Here is a 23230-nt window from a genome sequence, read left to right on the forward strand (position 1 = left end):
CATGAGGGGAAGCTGGTTCTGGTACCCCTCTGGATGATGGAAGTGGTCTGTAGCAGGAGCCTTGGAGCAGCAGGCTCAAACAGCAGAGGAAGGCACACCTGAGCTGGTAAAAACTCCAGAGCAAAAACTCCAGACCCCTGCCAAGAGCTGCAGAGTATCCCAGTGAGCACCGGATGTCCTATTACAGTGTAGCAAAAAGCCCAAAGCAGCAGCAGATGGCCTTCTACATGCAGCTGCTGTAAAGCATCCAGGAGACACTTCCTTCAGAGGGGAGTGGGGGCCAGAGTCCCGGGTTTTTTCCCTGCAGCACCCAAGTACATGGTGAGGGTCCTTTCCACTCCCAGTTCAACAGCTGGTCTTCGAAGCAAAGGCTCACCATGGTGAGGAAAAGCAGTGCAGTCAATGCACTCCAACGAAGGAAAAAGGAAAAGCAGCGCAGACAATGAAGTCAAGCAGTTCTGTCAATGCCGAGACAGAACTCTGCACTGACAGCAAATTCTCCCCACAGCACAGCAGCCTGACTGTCTCCCCTCCGATCCCAAGAGTGAGAGAGAGCCCAGCCCCTCACCCCCCAGCCAAGCTCTCATGGTATCTCTGCACTTCCAAAGAGAAAGCACCCCAGCTAAAAGACTGCAGCCAGCTGCACCCCTTCTCCACTTTGTTTCTCTCAAATATCCATTGTTCCGGTCTCTTAAGACAACAATCAGAAGAGAAATTCCCTAAGAAAGAAAAAAAAAATGGAACAAATCCTAATGTCCAGCACATATGAGGTTTTACAAGGGCCAATTTCCGGATTCTGCACCTGGGATGGCGAAACCCTGGATGTCCAGACGGACTGGGGAACAAGACACTGAAAGGGACCTGGGGGGCACTGGTTGATGGCAAGTTGAATGTGAGTCAGGAGTGCTCACACAGCCAGGAGGGCCAACCGTGCCCTGGGGTACATCAGGAGCAGCATCACCAGCTGGGCAAAGGAAGGGATTGTCCCACTCTGCTCTGCACTGGTGCAGCCTCACCTCAAGTGCTGATGGCAGTTTTGGGAGCCACAATATAAGAAACATAGAAAACTATTAGAGAATGCCCAAAGAAGGGCAAGGCAACCAAATTGGTGAAGGGACTGGAGGGAAAGCTGAACAAGGAGCAACTGAGGTCACCCTTGTAGGAATGCAACCCCCACACCAAAGCAGGTGTTTCTATATAAGGGAAAACGTTTCAGCTTACCTTGGAACTTTTAAGGAAGTTAAACTAGAACTTTCCATAGCCTTCTCACTGTAGTTGGCTCAGTGCCAGCACAGGAGCACTGATTGGGCTTTGGAAGTGTACCCCAAAGCCTGTTGCCAATTTCATAGGGCAAGGTGCCAAATAGCCCACCTAGACCACTGAGTACTAAAGGGACTGTACAAGAGCTCAATTGGTTTTTTGGGGCTGCCGTACCAGTGTCAGAGTGCTCTCTACACGGTGTTTGACTTAAATTTCTTTGTTTAATGATGTTTATTATTTTCTACTTTTATTAAAACCTTTATTTTACAAAGCAGAGAAGTTGTCTCGCTATTATTAAGCCAGTCTGAAAAAGTGCTGGACGCCCTCAGAGACTTGATAAATCTTCATGTGTCTCGTTTTACTCTGGACACGTGCCAAGATTTTATCACACCCTGTCTGTTCAGCCTGGAGGAGACTGAGGGGAGTCCTCACTGTGGTATTGAACATCCTTACAAGGGGAAGCAGAGAGGCAGGGACGTCTCTGGAGACCAGTGAAAGGATCCAGGGGAACAGTGGTTAGGGGAGGGTTAGAGTATGTACATATATAACTGAACCACACACATATATAGTCTATATGTATATGTGTGTGTACACGTATGTGTATATATTTATTTTATACATAACACTTTGAAATACCACATAGCAAACCATTAGTATGTTACTTCCTCCAAAATCCTATGTTAGCTCTCTGAGTGGCAAAAACATGCACAACAGGTGATTTTAGCCTAGCATCCATTTCTGGATATAAGCCCATTTTCTATCATAAGAATGCTGATAAAACTACAGAATGTAAAAAGAAAACCAAACAAAACATTTATAATATAAATTACAGTCACCACACACGACTGGATTCCTGAATTGAAAACTCAGACCTACATTAGTTATCATGTAATCTTCAGAATAATAGCAGCTACCTACAGCAGCATTCAAAAACTGAAACTGCATGCACAGTAAGAACCATATAAAATTGAGGCAAAAAATGTTTTGCGTATTTCACTAATTACCACAGAAAAATACCTCCACAACAACCAAGTATAAGCATTATATGGACTTGACTGTAATCATGATAAATAATAAATTCTCAATGTTTTACATGCAATGCCAAAACCTGAATTAAATGCAACAACTATGCAATAACCAAACTGCTGAAAACCCAGTTTCTAGGACTTTTTTTCTTAAGAAATGTAAATTTTTTTTAGAAGAAACATGTGGAGCAACACACAACTGTATATGTAAATATTACCTCATTTTAATAATTTTTTTTAAAATAAAGATTTTAACACAGATATTTCCTGTGAATCCTTTCAGTATAATCCAATTCTAATGCTGAAAATACTCACACAAAGCTGAATTACACTAAAAGACAAAATCTTATGGAAATGCAGAAATAAAATACATTATGAATTTTTTGTAATGGTTTGCAGTAATTCCTTGTGAGTTACACTACCTCTTTTTGCTGTCGCTCCAGCTCTCTCATACGTATATCTCTTGCCTCTGCTCGAGCTGCCCGTTTTGCTGCAAGTCTGGCTTCTGCCTACAAGCAGATGGAAAACAATTACAGTTTAAAAAAAGTTTTTTGAATAATGGTTTGAGTATTCAATCTCTTCACAAGTACACATTATGACTAACATCATAATACAGAAGTAATAAAAAAAGAAATTTCAAAAAGAATATGTACCTAACTCTAAATTTAAAGATAGTACTGCTGGTTGAAAGAATTAGATGTTCATTAAAAAAGTCATAGAATGGCTTGGGTGTGAAGTGACCCTAAAGACCATCTAGTTTCAACGCCCAGATCAGGCGCCATCTACTAAACCAGATCGCTCAGTGCCCCCTTCCAACCTGGCCTTGAAGAGTTCCAAGGATGGGACATCCACAACTTCTCTGGCCAACCTGTTCTAGTGCCTCAGCAATCTCTTAGTAAGAATTTCCTCCTAACATCTAATCTAAACCTACTCTCCTTTAGTTTAAAACCATACATGCCCCTATGTCCTAACGCTATCTGCCTGTGTTAAAAAAGTCACCCTCCCTGTTTTTCATAAGCCCCTTTCAGGTACTGGAAGGTCACAGTGAAGTCTCCCCAAATCCATCTCTTCTCTAGGCTGAACAACCCCAGCTCTCTCAGCCTTTCTTTAGAGGTGAGGTGCTCCAGTCCTCTGGAGCCACCAGCCTTTGTGGCCATCAACAAGTTTTTCTCCCAGTCTGGACTCACATCGGAGATTGCCCTGACTGACATGCAGTATGTTGTACTTGGACTTGTTGAACTTCAACTGAGTTTCATTGGCCCAACTTTGTCCAGATGGCCCTGAATGGTATCCCATCCTCCTGTTGTACCAACTGCACCACTCTGCTTCACAGATCTGCAAACTTGCTGAGGGGTATACTCAATCCCACTGACAGTGTAATTGATAAAGGTATTAAAGAGCCCTGGGAATATGAGGGAATAAATTTTGCCATACAGGTGAAGTTTGAGGAAAACACAAACTCAGTTTTTTCATGTTTGAATAATGAGTTGACAAAAATTTTCTCAAATTCTTTAAATATTAAACCACTGAAGACAGGTTTTCACCAGAGATTACAGTTGTGTATGTACTATTAATGTCTTAGGTTGCAATGCAAGATGTAAACAAAAGCATTTAATCTATTGCCATCTGCTAAAACGGGTTGGGGAGGTGTTTTTCTTCTCTTCTATGCCCCGTTCCTTGTGACCCTGGGTGGGAGGAGACGGGTGTCTTCTGTTAATAGGCCAGCTGTTAAAGCAGGTGGGGGTAGTGTTTTTATCTCTTCCATGACCCATCCTCCCTGCAGGGGTATACGTTCTGTTAATGGGCCATTAAGGCTCACTGCATGACAGATAAAATTACACCATCCCATTATGAGATGCTGCATGCAGTGGGAGGAGCCAAGCATTCCCACCTGGATAAAACCTGAGATTCAAAACAACAAGACAGCCTGTTTCCACTAGATTCCCAGAGGAAGACCGAACCCATCTCACCACCACTGGACCTTCAGAGAAAACGACACCCTTCGACAGGATCATCTCTGCTCCAACAGAACCACATCTGTCACACCAGGAGGACTTAATTTAACTGCTACCAACACCCTGACCGAGAGGGTGTCAGGTTGTATTCTGACTCTGTCAGTGTTTTCTTTTTTGTTTGCTTTTTTGGTACTACTATGTTCTTATTTTTAATATTCCTAGTAAAGAACTGTTATTCCTATTCCCCTATCTTGGCCTGAAGGCCCCTTAATTTCAAAATTACAATAATTTGAAGGAGGGGGTTTACATTCTCCATTCCAAGGGAAGCTCCGGCTTTCCCTGGCAGACACCTCTCTTTCCAAACCAGGACAGTTAATTAAAAACTTTTAAGAGTCAGTAGCAGCTAAAAATTCAGAACTCCTAACAACCAGCCAATTATAAAAGTTCTTAAAATGTAAAATCAGAAAGTTTTTGCTTTTGATTAAGGATAGGGTTTTCCCTGCTTTTGCCACTGACACAGCAAATGTTTATGTAAAACATTGGAAACGTGTAAGACTATTTTACTGTGCTTCAGGAAAACAAAATAGGTATATAACTGGGATATTAACGTCAAATTATGATTAAACTACAGGCACAAAAATATCAAATAATGACAAGACAGAAGGCAGACTCACTATAGGTTTATTACTCAAAATAGTTTGTCTTAACTCCAAATGACTCCTGAAGACTATTTTCTTCTTTATTTTGCATATGCAAATAAAACAATTCCAAGGCTGTACCAACTCCTGACCACCATAATGTAATCCTTTTTTTCGAAGCAGCATAAAGTTACTCTTCTTTCTACTTGATGACAACACACAAGCAAAACAAGGAAATTGCCACTCAACAGGAAGTACTTCCATTTGTAGCCCATATCACTCTGTCACATATAAATGTCTGGGTTTAGTTTTGTCTATAAAATAGCAGATAGATGCATTTGGCCTTTATGCTCTGGCAAGGTTTTACTGTTAAAGATAAAGTTAATTGGTTTACTAAGTCATGCTAAAAATCAATTCACATTTCACCACTCTCTCCTAGTCCTACACCCAGAGAACTAACTTTAAAATCCTACAGTAAAAGAGAAGCTACAATTCTTCTAATTTAGTAAACCCTTGATAAAACACAAGTGAATTTACAAATATTTGTCATAAAATGGGTGCCTGAAATATAAGAAAAAGAAAATCTTTTTAGAGACTTTTTTTTTTTAAAGAAATGGCTTAATATTACAATAATTTTTAATCTGAGCAACTAGATTCCTCTAAAAAGCATACAATATCAAAAAAGAAAAAAAAAAAAAAACCTTGGCAAGTTAACTAAAAGAGAAGTTCTCAGGCTTTCTTCACCATACCTCAGAGCAACAGACAAATTACAGTACCATTCGAAAGGCCATAATACCAAATAATTCTTAATTCTCAGCAGATTTCTTGGAGCACAGGCCTCATGCTACTGATGCAGCAGCCAAACAATTCTTCATAGCTATGTTACTGAAATTTAAAATTAACAATAATAGAGAAAGAACCATAATTCAAAAGGATATAATTTTCTTCCTGTGTGCTGCTATTTACTCTGTTGCCTTACTGAAAAAGCCCATAAAAGTTGTGAAACAAATTACTACCAACAAATCCTTAACAAAACAAAACAAAATCATCAGCTACATTGAAATAAAGTCATTAAATATCTGCGAAGGAAAATGTAGAGCCACAATAGCTTTGGATAAAGTTTCGAGTACAGAAAACAGCAAAGAAACACTAGACTACTTTAATTTTCTTGAATAAACCAGCAAAAGTAGAGGCAGTCATATTTCATGCTTTTCAATTCAACTAGTATTTGATTTGAGAGAACATACCAAATACATCACTATTCCTTGCTCATAGTAGCTTGGAAGTCAATACAGATTGCTTTCTACAGCCTGCATCAAACAAAGTCCAGTCTGCCTACTACAGTCTTGATTTCAGTTTAACCTGGTCATTATTCTCTATATAGTCCTTAGACCACACACACATTAATAAAATATATTAAGATAAATATCTATTGTAATATAATTGTGAGGTACAGCTTATTAAAAAGCTATATACCAAGTTTCTATTTTTCTGAAGTAAATATTCAACTGTGTATTGTCCAAGATCTAGCAACCCTGACACTATTTCAGAAGCTTCCTAAGGGAACTTTGAACCAATAAAAAGAAATAGGAAAGCTGAATTTTCTTGAAGACTTTAACTGCAAATAAGATACGAGGTTTTTAATCCTGGTACACTTACGCAGGTAGCTTAAATGGAAAGAATGTTATAAAATCTATAGGGCAAATAGCCATTAGGTAAAGAGACAATAATTCAGCATGGAATTTATTCAGAGAATTGATCAAAAAAGGACATACATAGACTACAGAGGAGATCTTTGTAACCAAAGAAATTGGATAGGAAAACAAGGAAGAGGTCCTTGTAACTTTGTTTGGGTAAGAAAAACGGGGCTAATTAATAAACTATTAATTTATAACTAAATCTCCAAATTCTCTTTTGTATATGAACACACTCATATTATTCATGTTTATGTTCTACTCTAAGACAAATTTGTGTTTTTAAAGCCATCCTATATTTCTTTGAATATTAGCTCTGGTCTAAGTAACAAAACAAAACAATCTGTTCACCACTGAGATCTGGAATTCCTAATTTCAAAATAGATACCAAAAACCATTACATTAAAAAAAAAATCAATGTTTCCTTGTACCTGCATAAAAAGCATTTCATACTGTAAGATTATTATATTGGCTGTTTTCAAGTAGTTAAGCAGTACCTTACAACAGTATTCACTTTGATTGGTTTATTTTATTGCATATGTTTAGTAAATATAGAAGCAGCCAGATAATCTTCTCCTTCCAGGAGGTGACACGGTCAGTTTCCTGATTTTCACCTAAAAACCAATTATTATAAACTATTTATAGTAATTTAGAAAGTAATCTCTACTTCTTCAATTTTTTTAATCTTTGTTTTTAAATACATATTCTACCACAATCTTTTGGACACTTTTATGTCAGCTTTCAAGGATAACATGACTTCTTCAGTTAAATCAAAGATATTTTTAGAAAGAAAGAAAGAAAAAAAGAAAGCCAAGACTTTAACCTGAATGCCTTTGCAACAACTGAGTCTGGATTTTCTCCTTTCTGATGTTATTTTTCTTAGTCTCTTCATAGCAACAACCATGTTTTTCCCAGGTAAATAGTATGTTATTAACACAGAATTGATATGGTAGAGGCTTCCGTCCATGTTGAGTAAGGAGAAACATAACATCTATCTCCATCTTTTTCCTTCCCTTGCCTGCAAGAAGGAATTTACTAGAAAGCAACAGTATTTATTTTTAATTTTTATACTCTGGAGAAGATGATTCTTTAATTAGCTCATATTCAGCATAAAAGCTTCATAAGGTTAAAATACAGGCTATCCTAAAATGTTATTCACCTGTGAAAAAATTAGAATTCTTTTGTCATCGTGGACTGATGCATACATGACACAGAACTCGTTTCTCTCTCTGCCAAGGGATATGCAGTCCTGCAGGTTCCAACGCAGGAGGCCCGGTTAAGGAGCATTTTACTTCTTCCACCAGATGGCAGCGGTGAGGGCACTGACTGCCCCTGCTGCGGGACCCCCTGCTCCCTGTCTGCCACGGGTGCATAGAACGGCACTAGTAGGCGCTGCCAGCTCTGACTAAGCATCAGAGCAAGCATTTTAAAAATGTATCTTAATAGATAACTACGTACAGAAACTTAATTTCATCTTTTCTCATTAAGAAAACAAAGGATTCTGTGCCCATGGCAGGGGTGTTGGAATTAGATGATCTGTATGGGTTCCTTACAATCCAAACCATTCTATGATTCCTTCTGCTGCTCAATTCTTCTGCATTCTCATTTCCATGCTTTTTGCCCTTATCTCCATACTGTCTCATGAAATCAAGGCAACACCATCATTTATGTGCCAAAAGTATTTCTTACAGCTTGTCAGAAATCTCTCTTTTCCACTTCTGATGTCTCTTCCCCAGTTGCCTACACACAACAAAATCTTACATTTTAACATGACTTAAAGGTTTAAGTGTCTTTATTTCTGATGTCTCATTCTTTTTCCATTTATTGTACAGATTCATATATATAAAATAAAATCTCTAGATTATCTTATATTCTATAAAATATCCTTAATCACTATCAAAAACAAAAGCAAACAAGGCTTTGAATTAATACTAAGGTAGAAATAGGCAGTTGAAAAATATTTAGTGACCTCTTACTAAAACAAAATTAAAAAATCATCTAGCATCTACAAAGACAATTTCCATGAGGATGGAATTCTTTGGGACTTGGCTTGTTTTCTTAACAGAAGCTGAACCTACATGAAGAGAAAACCACATACTAAACTTTAAATAGATTCATACGACAAAGACTCTTAACTGGTACTAAATTCATTATATTGCCCTCGAACATTTAAAAATACTTAATTCAGCTTTTTCTACCATGGCAATTCAGCAACATTACATCTTTATCAAAGTAAGAACAACTGCCCTCTACTCAAAGTTGAGCAATCACAAAGTGAATTCTAAATAAAAATGAATCTTTATTCTCTCCCATGAGAAAACACCTTAAGAGTTTTCCATGCTCTTACTACAAATATTCATGGGAACAGCTCTTGAAAAAAATCCCACCAAACCAAAACACAGAGACAACATTCTACAAGGTAGAAATCCAGTGGACACTGTTGCAATGTAGCTTGTCCACAAGCTCTAGTTCTGTGATCTAGTTACACAGCCTAGAAGAATCAAAGAGTTGCTGATGGTAGCACCCAAAAAAAAAGTTATGAATGGTAAATCCTGACTGTGTCTTGAAATTCCTGTTTGGCAGGTTGAGGATGGTGAGATGACACGTGTCACTCTTCTCACCCTCTGCCATGATATTCATTGTATCTGAGCATGAACCACAGGCAGAACACAGAAGTGACTGAAACCTCTGTTGTCACATAATCTGACTGGTTTTGGAAAAGAGGTCTCACGTAATCCCAAAAGATGGTGATGACAGGTTACTGCTAAATATTTAAAATGAACAATTTGTCTGCAAAACACAAAGACAAGTGAAGCAGTGATGCATAACTCACCCAAAGATAATCTGTCCACAAAAGGATTTAATAATCAGAGAAGTCCCACTACAAACACACAGGGATGATTATCTTGAGATCATATCAGCTTTATTCAATGTAGACTGTGAACATAACCTTGAGAATATGAACCTCAATTTTAATTTATCTAGTTAAATGGGAATCCTTTTTGTTTAACAAATGAGAATATAATGTTGCTGGGAGCCTGAAGTTACACTAGACAATCATTACCTGTACTTCGGGAAGCTCGAACTTTGCACAAGGTATATGAAATTGTCTTCTACACCAGGTGACTTATTCTTTGTCAGTCTGAGAAAGCTAACAGTTTCAGAATCCATTACAAAAGCTAGAGAAAGAACCAAAAAGTCATAAAACCAAACTCTGTATTTTCAGGAGATAGGCTTTTTTTCTCTTTTAAAAGATAAGCAGACTTCAAATTAACCTTGCTATACACTATTACACTCACCACTACTCCATTTTAATATAGTGGGGTGCTTTTACACCCACAGTTCCTTTATTTCCTTGCAGGGAACACATGGACAATTTAGCTACACCTACTCCTGTAGCTTTTGAAAAAAGCATGATAAACCGCTGTACCAAGACAAGACTGCCAAACTGATCAACACTGAGCAATCTCACTTCAGACACTGTGAAATAGGGAGAGTGCATTGCTTCCAGGAAAGGATGCACAGAGAGATTCCTGTCCCTGGATATATACATCACCTTTCTTTTCCTCAGTTCCAGTGAGCAAGGAAATTCAATGCCAGGAAAAATAATACACCATAGTATAAAAAGTAAATTCCTAAGAAAGAGGTTTAGTAATGCAGAAGTTCTTGGAATAAGGCAGAAATTCACTGCAATGTTGATGTTTTAGTATATTTGTGTGTAACACAGAGACATTGTAAAAATGCTTGTCTCAATGCATAGTCCGACACAAAGGAAAACATTGGAAGAGCTCTCTACATAACAGAAGTACAAGAAATAAAGGGGATGGGACGGCCAACAGAAGAAAAAAGTTTTCTGATGCAGAGGAAAGATGGAAAAAAACTGAAGAAGTATCAGAGGAAGCAGTCTGACCAGGAACCTAGAATTCTACAATATTGCCCTTATCTTCCATTAATATCTTCATGTAAAATGACATCAGATTTAAACAGTGCAGAAAAATCACTATATAGAAATGACCTTAGGGGATCAGTGCCAAAGAATTCTTTAAACCAAATTTCCTAGAAGGCAATGTTTACTGGTACTAAAAGGAAGATAATCTCTTTTTTTTTTGACACATGCCATAGAACAAGGAAATTACAATTCTGTCAAATTAAAAGTGGTAACAAAGAATAATAATAGCACTTTCTGTAATCTGAACTTCTAGAGAAAAACAACCCTCAAATGTCATACACTACATTAGAGTCACTTCACTAGAGTTTTTGCATTACAAATTCCAATACTTCCTAGTGCCATTTTGTGACTGCTCTAAATCCCAGAGTACTTTTATGCAGTTTCACCACACAGATCATCCAAAGTGCAGCCTGTTTACCGTCTCCTAATACCTAGAACACCTTTAGGAAGATTTTGCACCGAAGACACGTGGATTACAGGACTCAATTCAATTCTTGTTAAGTAAATGGGATGTGAGAGAACAGAGCCCAACAGTAATTTTAAGTAAGATAATATGTATTACATCTTGCTATTGAGATACTTTTCCAGGTTGAACAACAAGCTGATGTTATGAAAGCATGCATATACTCAAGGAAATTTAAGGCCATATTATTTCTTTTTTATTCACTTTTTCCCTAAAAAATGAGAGATGGAATTTGATGAGTGAGATCACACATGATCCAGAGTCCCACAGAGAACTTGGCTGATAGAGTGAGACTTTCCATTAGAATTAGAACATGACTGTGAACACGACTTTCTGAAAATTTACCAACTAATTTTTTTTTTTACTGAAACAGCCTTTTACCTACAATTTATGATAGATACACTTGAATATGCCTAAAGAAGCTTTCTCTTCAGACACCTATCACCTACTTATTTTGTCTTACATACATATACAGACAACTATTTACATTACAAAGTCAATTAGAATCTGCATTCTGTACTCATTCATGCCAACTAGGGCAAGCAGTTTTGTAGATAATGTAGACCCAAAGAACATGGATCCAGTTGTATACAAACAGTATTAAGGTTTTTATTCCCTAGCCACAGCATTCCCACCTAGAGAAACTCTGGTCCAAACAGACATCTCTAAGACTTTAATCCAACTGCCTATATCCAGTGGGACAAAATTCCCCTTTGTATCAACTTCTCGTTAATTGCACATTTTGCTGGTTATCTCTAGCCCTCTTTTTTAGGCGGTGAAATTTCTGGTACGGTGTAAATATTAGGCTTATTTGGAAAGAAATGTGACTTCTCACATTTGAAACAGATTCTATTACGAATACATTTCAATAATGACTACTACACATTCAACACTAATATACTATACTTCCCATCTTAAGAATACTACACACTGTAATAGGATAAATGTGTATGGTTTTTAGTTTTACACTTGATATAGCATGTGGATTTTTTAACTTACCTTTAAGCATGCAAGTATCTGTAGAAATAGCTGCTAGGCTTAAGTGTAAATCCGAAGTAACACTAGTCATACAGTTAATATCTCACTTTGCTGACATTTCAGTTAATATGATTTTTTGCTCATTCTCTTACCTTATATTAATTGCCATAATTTTGGCTAATTACACTTTTTTATGCACATCTTAAAAAAAATTACCTCTTCCTGGATAATGAGATTACTTTCATCCCTATTTCTGAATTCAAGACACTTTAAAATTAGCAAACCTCTCTGGCAATGTTGCTTAGAGCTTCATCTTCTGCAGAAAACCTGTCTTTCACTGGAGTTCTCTTCCGTCCTGATCCAGGAGTTCCCATCTTTATTTTCTGAATCTGTATTTGAAAACACAGACAGGACAAAGCCCAGTTTTAATTAAGATCTGGAAATAAAAACAATCAACCAACCTACACTCCAAAATATCCTTAGTTTTCCAATCCTTAGATACATAGTACTCAAGAAATCTACATGCAATTGGCATGTAATAGTAAAACTTTATCACAAAAGCTTGTGGTAGCTTTACAGACCACCACTGCATTCTTCAAAGTGCACATATAGAATTTTTCGACTGAACAGAACCCACTAGTTTACCTACAGCTTCAAAGTCAGGCACAACAGTTAACTGCTCCTGGCTCAAAAAGGATACTTCTGTTGTCTGTCAATTTATGGAACCCCTAACAAGAGATATCCTTTTAAGTTATGAATGTGAAAAAAAAAAACCTATAGACAACAAAGCGTTCAAGAATTAAACTTACATGATCATTAGAGTTCTCCTCAAAACACAAAAGACTCAGCAGACAAACTTTACTAAGCATCCAAGTAGGTAGATGTGGCTTATTTACATTTTAACGCAGCTGTTCTCATGGAGTTGCAACTAAACTGCTGTCTTCTAAAGCAAAAGTTTTACTATGGCAGAAATAAAGACAACTTTACACTAAAAAAACAAAACCAAAAAAACACCCAAAAAACCAACCAACAAAAAAACCACACCACTCTTTTGCCTAACAAGATTCTCAAATTGGGAAATGAAGAGAGAAACATACTACTACCATATAACCAGAATATGTAAGATATCCTCTTACATTTCCTCCAGAAACCTCTTATGAATTGCAAGCATGTAAAAATGACAAACAAAACACAGCCCATACAGCCACAACCAGAAAAATGTTACACAAGAAAAAAAATCTCAAAACCCCAGAACTATAATAGTTTTTTTTCAAATATTCTAAAGAAATCCTAATTCCAGACATCCAGGTCCTCCCAAATGTCAACCTAGAATTTGGTGGTAGTCTAGCTATTTAACAAGGTAAGTATCCTACACAGGATTTGAGAAAACACCTTAGTTATAATAAAAATTTCTATTTGCAAGAAGAAGATATCTAAAAGGTAACTAGTATTGGCTATCCTTACGAAACTGAACTGGTACAAGAACTACCTTTCTTACTGGATCTAACTAGCAAAGATTCAGTAATTGATTATAGTTTAGTCAAATGGGAAGGAGTAAAAAAACCCCAAGGTAATGGGTATTTTTGTACCAGCAGAGTTTTTACTTTATTACTTATATACATCAATCACAAAGCAAAAATATATTGGGGTGTTTTCTAGCACTCAAAGACAACAAGAAGCATCGCAGGATTTTTTTTTTTTTTCCTCTTAGATTTAGCTTCTACACCTTTTCACCATCCTTCCCTTAATAACTTTATACTACTATTCCTTTCTATCCCTTAGAAGCAAGATTTTTTACTCTGCCTCAAATTTTACAATTATTTTGCTATTCTTCATCTGCTCAGTATTGTCACTGCTAATCCCTTTGGTGAGTCTGTATTCTTAGTCTTAAAAAGAAGTAAGTAAACTTAAGTCTTGTACTCAGGCAAATTTAGATAAATATATGGACAAACACTTTGAAGATCTCTGTGGCAAAAGTTTAATCTCAGAGCTGTCCACATTCTGAATGTCTCAAAAAATCTGCATCTTTTTGCAGTAATTCTTATTGGCTGACTTCAAAAATTAAAAGCAGACAGGGTCCAAACTAGAAGTTACATGAACACAAAATAGTATTACCCCTACTACAGAAGGCTTTAACAATGTTATACACCAGCCAAAAGACAAAACATGAACTGATTATGACAATAAATGGGTTCATGTAAGAACAGAAGTCCAATCTATCTACTAAAAGTCACTAAGCATGAAATTATTTTAACTGACACATTAAAGGCCATGTTTCTTTAAAAAGTATTTACCACGGAAGTAAAAACTTCAGAATAACTGCACATACCATAGACCTGAACTGCATTTGTTCCTTTAAACAATGTACCATTTCTAACAGACAAACTGGTCTGTTAACTAAGTGAAATACTCTTATCTGGCAGACTGATTTAGGGAATGTAACAGGTTATAGCTAAAATATAGCTAATTTTAATATAGCTATGTTCAGTTTGCAGGAAGTACTTATTTACAGAGCAGTAGTTTCATAAAAATTAGATGCCAATGCTAATGCTTTAAATGAGGAAAACACACTTCATCTCAGTCACTGTGAAGGGAGGCAAGTGTGATATCCCTGCCAGCTATCTGCCATGCTTCTCACCTGGAAGGACCATAGAACTCCTGACTAAGCCCAAACACAAGAGGGAACAGGACAGATTACCCAGAAACTATACAGAGATATTGCCTTTTGCCTACAAGGAGCAATTAAGAAAGTCAAAACCCACCTGAAGCCAAGACTAGCAAAGGCTGATAAGAACAAAGAGAAAGGCTACTCTAAGGACATCAGAAACACAAGAATGACTAAGAAAACTGTAGGGCCACTGTTTATTGACACAGGTGAGAGTGGTGGGTGCTTGCCAAGCCCCACCTTTGGCAGAATGACCTGGATAATAACGAAGGTGAAGATGGGAATCTTTTTGTGTGTGAATCATATAAGCAAAATTGTCTGACAGGGTACAGGCCCAAAACTGGTCATGTTGAAGAGCAAGAGGATTGTCAGTTACATTAAACAGAAACTAGGAAATTAGACAGAAGCACTTGTTTGAAGTAAAATCAAATTTAAAGTCTATACAGTGACAGTAGCAGTGACTTCGGAGGGATAACAGCATCAGTCAAACCCTGGGTTGATACTGTCAGAAGTCACCCCACTGACTGCATGATATGTGTCCAGGCTAAACCAATACAGCATCTCTCCTATTGGATGCAAGATCCTGCACTCCAGCTAGCAGGTGGTCAGTATAGGGAAGGTCAGTAAACACCTTAGGTGTGTGAATGTGAGCTTGTTAGGTATGCTCTCACTGGCACAAGCATTAGGACATAGAACACCGCATATTTGAGAACAGCACAGGTACAGACAAATCTAGACTGTCCACATCTCCAGCAGAAATCATATGCAAACAGAGGACCCTGGAGTTGAAGAACAGAACAGTTAAACACCAGCCTAGAGATGCTGTGAAAGTTTTTACCTGAAGATGGTAAAAATTTAATTAGACTATTATTGTCAATTTTTTAATTGACAATACTTTGGGCAAAGGGTGACCTCCAAAGAATCTTTCTAAAAGAAAATACACAGTTCAATACTTCTTATTGTTCTCAACTTTGAACCTAAACCTCAATATAAGCTTTCTTTAATTGGATGTTTTAACATTTCTTCAAGGGTCTTGTCACAATTTCTTCCATTCCATTTAACTTTTAATGAGGCTGATGTATGTCAGAATATTTAATTTCTTGTTATAAAGTTAGGCACTACAGAAACCTAGACATATTGCTAATATGCAAATTACCTTATACTATAAATATCATTACGCTACTTCTCAGGAAAATATAAGATACCAGTACTTCATATGCATGCAGAAATACTTTCAAGATGTTTCACTTCAATAACTTTCTGATTACACAAAAAGTTATTTTGCTGCATGGGATAAAGAACTATGCTGCTGCTTGGGATAAAGAATTTAATACATGCTGTCACATTAGAATTTTCATTAAAAAATAACTAAAGAGAATACCAAAACACAAGCAATGAACAGTTTGCTATTGATTTTTATGGTTTAGAAAAATTAATACAAAAGGAAAGAACACTATAATATCTGCTGCACTTACAGTTCAAAATTCCTGAGTCACATCTATTACAATGCCTAATTCTATAGGCATGGTTACACATTGTATTACACAACTGATGAAGTGACATCCTGTTGCATTTCATTCCAAAACACTGAAGTGTCTGAAGTCCCCAAACAAACCAGAAGACTTATGATGAAATCCTTCAAATGTCCTCTCATTTATCTTCACTTCAGGTATATACACATTTTATCTCTTCCATGAGTCTTTGCTGTCTAGTCTGCTTCTTATGACCTTCTGACTAAAGTGTCTCCTTGTTTCTTTTTTGCTTCCTAGAAAAAAGTCTTACTTCTCTTAGAGAGAAAAAAGAGAAAAGAAAAAAAAAGAATAAAGAAAAGAAAAGAAAAAAAGCGCTACACTACACGTTCAGGGCCTATCACTCACCACCTTCAATGGCACCACTTATTTTGAATGCCTGGGTGTATGCCAGCATACTTGGCATTACATACATAGGATCAGTGTGCACAGGATATAAATAACAGCCCAAAACTCCCCTTTTCTCTTTCAAGCAAGATCACTACAAGATCACTAAAATTCACCTGTGTAGACACCATCTCTGTATAATTGACTCAACAATAGAGCAGACCAACACAGCTCTAGAACTAATATCTTTTAGAAACAGAATCCAAATGCAAAAGTATTAGTACTGCAACAGTTGCATTCATAATTGAGAAAGAGCATAATCATATTGGAAACCACAATCTTCTTTGCTTGATCTTCCGTGCTTTGTCCAAGCAAAATGCAAAGGAAACAAAGCAAACAGACATAGAAGAATTTTAAACTGTGCAAGACAGATACAAGAGTCTTCCTCTGAAGAAAGACCTCATACAAGGGCACTCTTTGCAATTAATGTTTGTTCATAGGTCCAAAACTACCCATACAAGAAAAAAGGGTTGCATGATCACAGGGTGACCATGACCCAACAAAGGAGCATGTAGGAAGACAGAGAAATAGATTAGGTTTTAATGCACTGTGAAAGGTATAGACTGAGTTTTAATGTAATAATTTTAAGGACTTATTTGCAATTTTCGTTCAGAATAACCTTGCTCAGACTATTAACTGAAACAAGGACAACTGCCAAAAAAGAGTTGCTACTATGAGTGAAACCTTAAAGGGAAAATGCAAAGACTGGAAAAGCATATAATTACAATATGCCAAAAGATTAGTGTTTACCACCATATTGGAGGCAAAGTTATTCCAGCTGATGAAGTGTTTCTGTTTTAAGAAGCTGTTCATCTAATCATGGCCCACTTCAAAAACTGTTAGCACAAAGTTTCTGCTCTGAGTGGACAAACTTATGTCAGCTTTTTCAGGAAAAAAAAACTCTTTAGACAACAGCACAATGCACCCCCTTAATGCAGTATACTTGCCGTTTACTTGCTGGTTTAAAATCTGAGAAACACAATTTCTTATGAGTTCATGGTATTTAGCAACAGAATTACAATTCTTTAGAGGGAGTTGAAATCCCTCAGTTTGTTGGCATTAGGAAGTTAGAGACCAAGAGAAAGTCCCCAGTTAAGACAATCAAAAAGCCGCTATGCAGCTTGCAAGAGCCTACAAGTGCCTGATGAATCCATGAAGTGTAACAGTGCCTGGCTAGCATTGACACACGTAAAGCATTGCAAGACAGTCAAGGTACTAAACGCATCCTACAGCCCTACAGAACTACAAGACACCTCCAGATCTACCAAGCTATCTTTGGTGACCTTCACCAGTCTTCATAAATTACCAAAATTCCAAAACAATGTCTTGCAATTTCAAGTGGTGGCAACTTGTTTTATGAAATATGAGTTCTCTGCCAGTCAGTTGCAAACAGCTGCAACTGGATGGAGATAACATTACTACACAAAGCACATTACATACATGCAGCATCTGGAAAGCTCTTATAATGGTGACTCACCAGAGGATCTTGCAGGGCACAATATAAAGCATATATAACTTTCAGAGAAGCAGCATAACACAGATTTGCTTTTATAGAATCAGTGCTACTATAAATGCCAAAGATCCATGAATAAACTAAGAATTCAAATAGAACTTTAAAACATAAGGGGATACCAGTACAAAAATGAGCACTATAAAAAAATTAAGAAAATGCATTAAAAAAATTTTAAAAATACAAGGATCTTCCAGAAGCGTTTTTTCTAAAATGAAACAACCATCATTTTTATACTGTCAGCTTTTTCAAAACAAATATCCTTTCTGTTATTTTGCAAAAGAATGATTTATTGCTCATTAAAAAACCAAACACTACTGCTATATTGAAGCTTCATTTTTTTAAATGAAATGGAGAGCCCCATGGTAACAACCCACATTCTGTAACAAGCTGCAACTCTTTAAAGTATTTTTCCCTCATCAATTTAATACACTCCTACATTCTTTCTCCTACATTTTTTCATACTCATGCTACAGTTACAGTACATTGAAGAAAAGCTACTGCAGCAAGGGAAACAAATTGTCCTGGGTATTTCTTAGAAGAAACAGCAGTCGGAGGAAACTATCAGCTGACATCATTCCTGCTGACTAAGTCCCTGCTGTGGTAGCAAAGTCGGTAGGCTTAGAAACACTTATGTCCACCTGCCCTTTCTTTGGTAAATTCCCCTTAATCTCTTCCCTTAAAGCAGATCTAATACTGCTAGCTTAGCTCAAGGAAACGTGAACTTTAACATCACCTTCGCAAGCAGACAGTGTTACTTAGATAAACTATTTCACAGAGCATGTAATGCATAAACACAAACTGTCCCTTACCTACAATTACACGTTATCTAGTTTCCAGATATTAAGATAATAAAATTGAAATAATTTCTCAGAAAGCAGTTCTAACTATTTTTGTAATGTTTAACATTACACATAACTTGTGTGCTATGTGAAAATCTAGACCTTTACAGATCCCCACTACAAAGAGTCTAAACAGCACTTTCAGTTCACAGGTATTAAAGTACTATGCCATCTTCTGAGAGAATGATATTTACAAAAAAGCTCCTCTGGAGTCAATTTGGTGTTCAGGTCAACAAACTACACCTGACACATTTCACATAACCGTCTTGTATCTATAAGTTTCCAGTTACAGCCGAGAATTCAGTTCAGGTAAGACTGACTTCAGACTCCAAACCCAAGTAACAGGAAACAATAGCAAAATAATGTCATGTACGTCAAACTATTTTGTACTGCTAAAGCACTTTTTATCTATTCTTACATCATTACTAAGCAATTACACTAACCAAGAAGCAGATGTCTATTAAGAGGGTAACTGTTTCTGGGCCACAATTAAAACACTGAATTACATCACTTCACAATCAAGACACAATGAACGTTTAAAGATCTCAGACAAACACTGATTTAATATTACACTTTGTAACAAACCTCCTGCCCCACATCTCCAAAGATGTTTCACCCTAATAATGATACTTTAAAGGGAGAAAATTGATCGTAGACCTTCCTTATTTCAAGCAAAAAATGACTGTAGTCTCTCTAAAACGAGAAAATCGCCGAGTACATCATACAGAGTCAACACAGTACTACTTCATCTACAAAGTATTTTTATTATCAGTGAAATATATAACCATGCCCTTCAAAGACTCACGCTAGGATTCAAGCTGAAAATCACTTAAAACACACGGAGCAGGTCACAGTCCGGAGCTGGTTTTGGGCTCCTTCCAAATTCATGAGTATGCTTGTATCTCTTACCAACCTCAACAACGTCTTTACAATTATAGCAACAGGGTATACTAAAAATAAAATAACGTGATCCAAAATAATTTTTAAAAACCCAAATGACTAAGCATCAGCAAGAGTAACCGACTCGCAACGCAGAGGGGGTACGCCCTACCGCTCTGGGAACAGCGAAGCCGTGGGAAGTAGGACGGGAGCACAGGAGGTAGTAGGAGCACAGGAACAGCGTGCTCCGAGGAAGTAGGAGAGAGAAAGGCATCGAAATACACACAGCTGTGATTTCAGCACATCTTCCTTTTTCCCTCATTCCACCGCTTCCACTCAGCCCCTGAAGGGCGCACGGCAGCTTCCTGCGGGTCAGGAGGATGGATCGCGCCTGGCGAGCAGCAGCAGCCCGCCAGAAAGGCTCGGGCTAGGCCGGGCTCGGTTTCCCCTGGTCTGCCCGCACTAAGTCCGACTTCAGCCACACGGAAGGGGCCGCACACTGCCGCCCCAAGCTTCTGCTTCTGCTCGCCGACCTGACCAACGAGTTCCGGCTGAGCCACTCCTCCAAACCTGAAGAACCGAGTTCCCGCCCTGCATCGTCGCCCGACTTTTGTGTCTCTGACACCATTCCTCCTCCCGGCCCTCGCCCTTAACCCTGCCTGGGCCCCAGGGAACCTTACCTGCGGGCCAGCCTGCCGCAGCACCGGGACACCTCAGGAGCGAGGGAGAGTGTTTCAGTCTTCCCTCCAGCGCTTCCAGGGGGGAGGGGTTCGTGGATACCGGAATCACTTCAGGCTCCTTCCTTCCCTCACTCCCTACGCCCAGAGATAGGGGATCAAAGCCGCCCCAAGGCAACGCCGGTGCCCGCCAGACGCGGACCGTCCACGGGCCGCACCAAGGGAACTGCTACCCCACTTAACCCTATCCACCGTCCCCCGTGAGGGGTTGGGGGAACCGGAACTGCAAGCAGACAAGCCGCTGCGCTCCAGGCCGCCGTCTTCTTCCCCCGCCCCGCGCTCTTGCCTCCTCCCCTTCAGCGCTGGGCGCTTACAGCCACATCGAGAACTCGAGTGAGAGACTACGGTAAATTTCAAACCGCCTGCAGGTCCCTGCGGAAGGAAGAAGAGGCTGACGCTGAGCAGGAGAGAGAGCGAGTGCCCGACAGCTGAAGCGCAGGAGACACTGCAACCTACGCTGCCACCAACATCCGCCACACTTGCCCGGACCCCACGCAGGCGAGGGGGCGAAGCGCGCAAGCGCTGCGGAGAAGGGCGAGAGCGGTAGGGCCGCGTGCGCAGAGCAGGGGCGGTAGTAGGGACGGCGGTGAGCAGTGGTGGGCAGTGCCGCGCCGCGGCGCGCCCCGCCCGGCTCCGCTCGGCGCTGCGGCCAGGGTCCTGGTTCCTTCCCCAACGACTGATGGGCTGCTGGAGCTCCAGAGCGGCGTGGGTGATTGCGCCTTGTGGCGGCCTTTCAACTCAGGGAAGGCGAGGAGGCGATCCGAAGGAGCAGCGCCCTCTTCTCGTCCCTCTTCTCCTTTCCTCAGCATGGCAGCGAAGGGAGGGGGGAGGGATTGTCCTCTATAGTGTGTCCTACGGCACTGTACGCTCTCCGCCTCACCCGCCCTTATCATCGGGCAGGCCGGCTGACTCAGTGCTGTGCTGGGTAGAGGTAGGCCTGACACCGCCTGCTTTGTGCTTCATTCCCGGGTTTAGCTAGGGCTTGTTTTTATTCATCGGCCTTCCCCCGGGAACGGTCGTGCCAGAGCTTCCGGGAGACCGCGGCCGCCGCTGAAGAACAGCAGCCCGACTCGCCTGCATCAGCCGCGGCCGGACCCGTGGGAGCCGCTGTGCTCGTTTGTGTGCCAAGCTCCCACCGCTTCAACATGGCACAATAGCCTTTCTGAAGATTTGCGTGGATGGGTGCCAGACAAGGTTTATGGGTAAAAATTATTTGCAGACCTTGGCATCTTAGCTTAGACTGGCCTAAACACAACCAGACTTTTGTAATAGCAAAGTGTTAATACAAGGAGCCATCATAAGGATAAAATACAGGGAAAAAAGAAATTACTATACCATTATATATATTGTGGTTTATACACAAACAGTCATGATATTTTATGAGATTCCTCTGTGAGATCAACTTGGGATTAGGCTGGTAGTAATTTGCTTTCGAACACCTCTGTAGTTAAGTGCAGGGTGTCTCTAGAGTGTAGAGATAATTAGAGGACATGGCATTTTGTATGTTGGAAATCACATGTGTAATGGTCTTAATTTAATGAAACCGGGCAGAAACACCAAATAATGTAGAGGTTTTAGTATTTATTCTTTTTCTGTGGGAGGGAGAGATTAGGAGGGAAAAAAAAAGGCAAAACAGGCTTAAGCTTAAAAATGAACAAAAATAGTTTTATTAACACACACTAAAAGAATGAAAAAAAAGAAGTTGAGAAAAAGAAAACCTAAACTAAAACAGAATGACACTTTAAAACTTGCTTCTCTCCTTTTACAAACTATTAACTTTCTTATTAAACAACATAGAAAGACATGACTTGTGATTTTCAGTCAGTTTCACTATTTAGACATAATCACTCATTACTTTAGGAGAAGAGTCTCTCCAGGGTTTTTTTTATGGAGAAATTTGCCACAAGACAAAATAGTCTAGTGCTCTTAATGTCACACATCTGTTGCCACCCGGAGTTTTTAGCAGACTTGTGATCTATCAGAAAGGCCTTCAGTGTATCTGGGGTACCATTTACAAATACTTCTTCTAGTCTGAAATCATCTTTGTCTCAAAGGCTGAGACCTCCTTTTAACCCAGGAGTGGGGGCTTTAAAGTTCTCAATTAAATCTCAATCACATCAGTCCTCAATTTTGATTAGAATTAACATTCTCCCTAACAACACTAAGATGCTACAAGGAACAGTCCATTTCTCCATAGTTCACCCTAGAGAAGTGCAGTTAAAAATGTCCACTTCTTCAATCCTATTCCAATATTATTAGTGCTTTCACTTCTATTCTAACTGACTTCATTTGGTGTCTGTTATATGTACATTCTGTTTTCTTTCTTCTTTCTCTCAAGGAAGAGTTGTGCTTTAAAAGCTCCATGTTGCTAGGAAAGGGTTAAATCTGCCCAGGCCTGCAAGGGCCACGTGCATGCCCCAGGCTGCATGGGGCTGAAGAAAATGCAAAGCTGTGCTGATGGAGAAAGCTGGTAGATGTCCTTTCTTCCACCCCTTGGTCTCATTCAGGGCGGTCTGGCTCAGAGCTACTCGACATTAATTTTGAAGAACTAAGGATTTTTAGGAAAGTTAAGATAATAAGTAGCTGAACTAGCTGAAGTAGATAAGTAAGCTTCGTTCGCAGTTAACAGAAGCTGGATCTTAGATAAGATATCCCGGATTTAGTAACTCATTGCTTGTCAGCTTTATGTTTATGTAGCTGTGCTTTTAGTGAGAAACAA

General features: G+C 39.0%; 1 protein-coding gene across 1 annotated transcript in view; it reads right to left on the reverse strand.

Annotated features, from left to right (window-relative positions):
- LOC120749039 (leucine-rich repeat flightless-interacting protein 2-like) overlaps positions 1-21031 on the reverse strand; it is a 58522-nt gene extending 37491 nt beyond the window's left edge. The window contains 3 exon segments of the mRNA XM_040056130.1: positions 2708-2794; positions 12247-12351; positions 20455-21031. Coding sequence (XP_039912064.1) covers positions 2708-2794; positions 12247-12336 — 177 coding nt within the window. The 5' untranslated portion in view covers positions 12337-12351; positions 20455-21031.
- Positions 21032-23230: the final 2199 nt, after the last annotated feature.

The sequence above is a fragment of the Hirundo rustica genome, chromosome 1 (assembly GCF_015227805.2).
Source record: "Hirundo rustica isolate bHirRus1 chromosome 1, bHirRus1.pri.v3, whole genome shotgun sequence".
Taxonomy (NCBI): domain Eukaryota; kingdom Metazoa; phylum Chordata; class Aves; order Passeriformes; family Hirundinidae; genus Hirundo; species Hirundo rustica.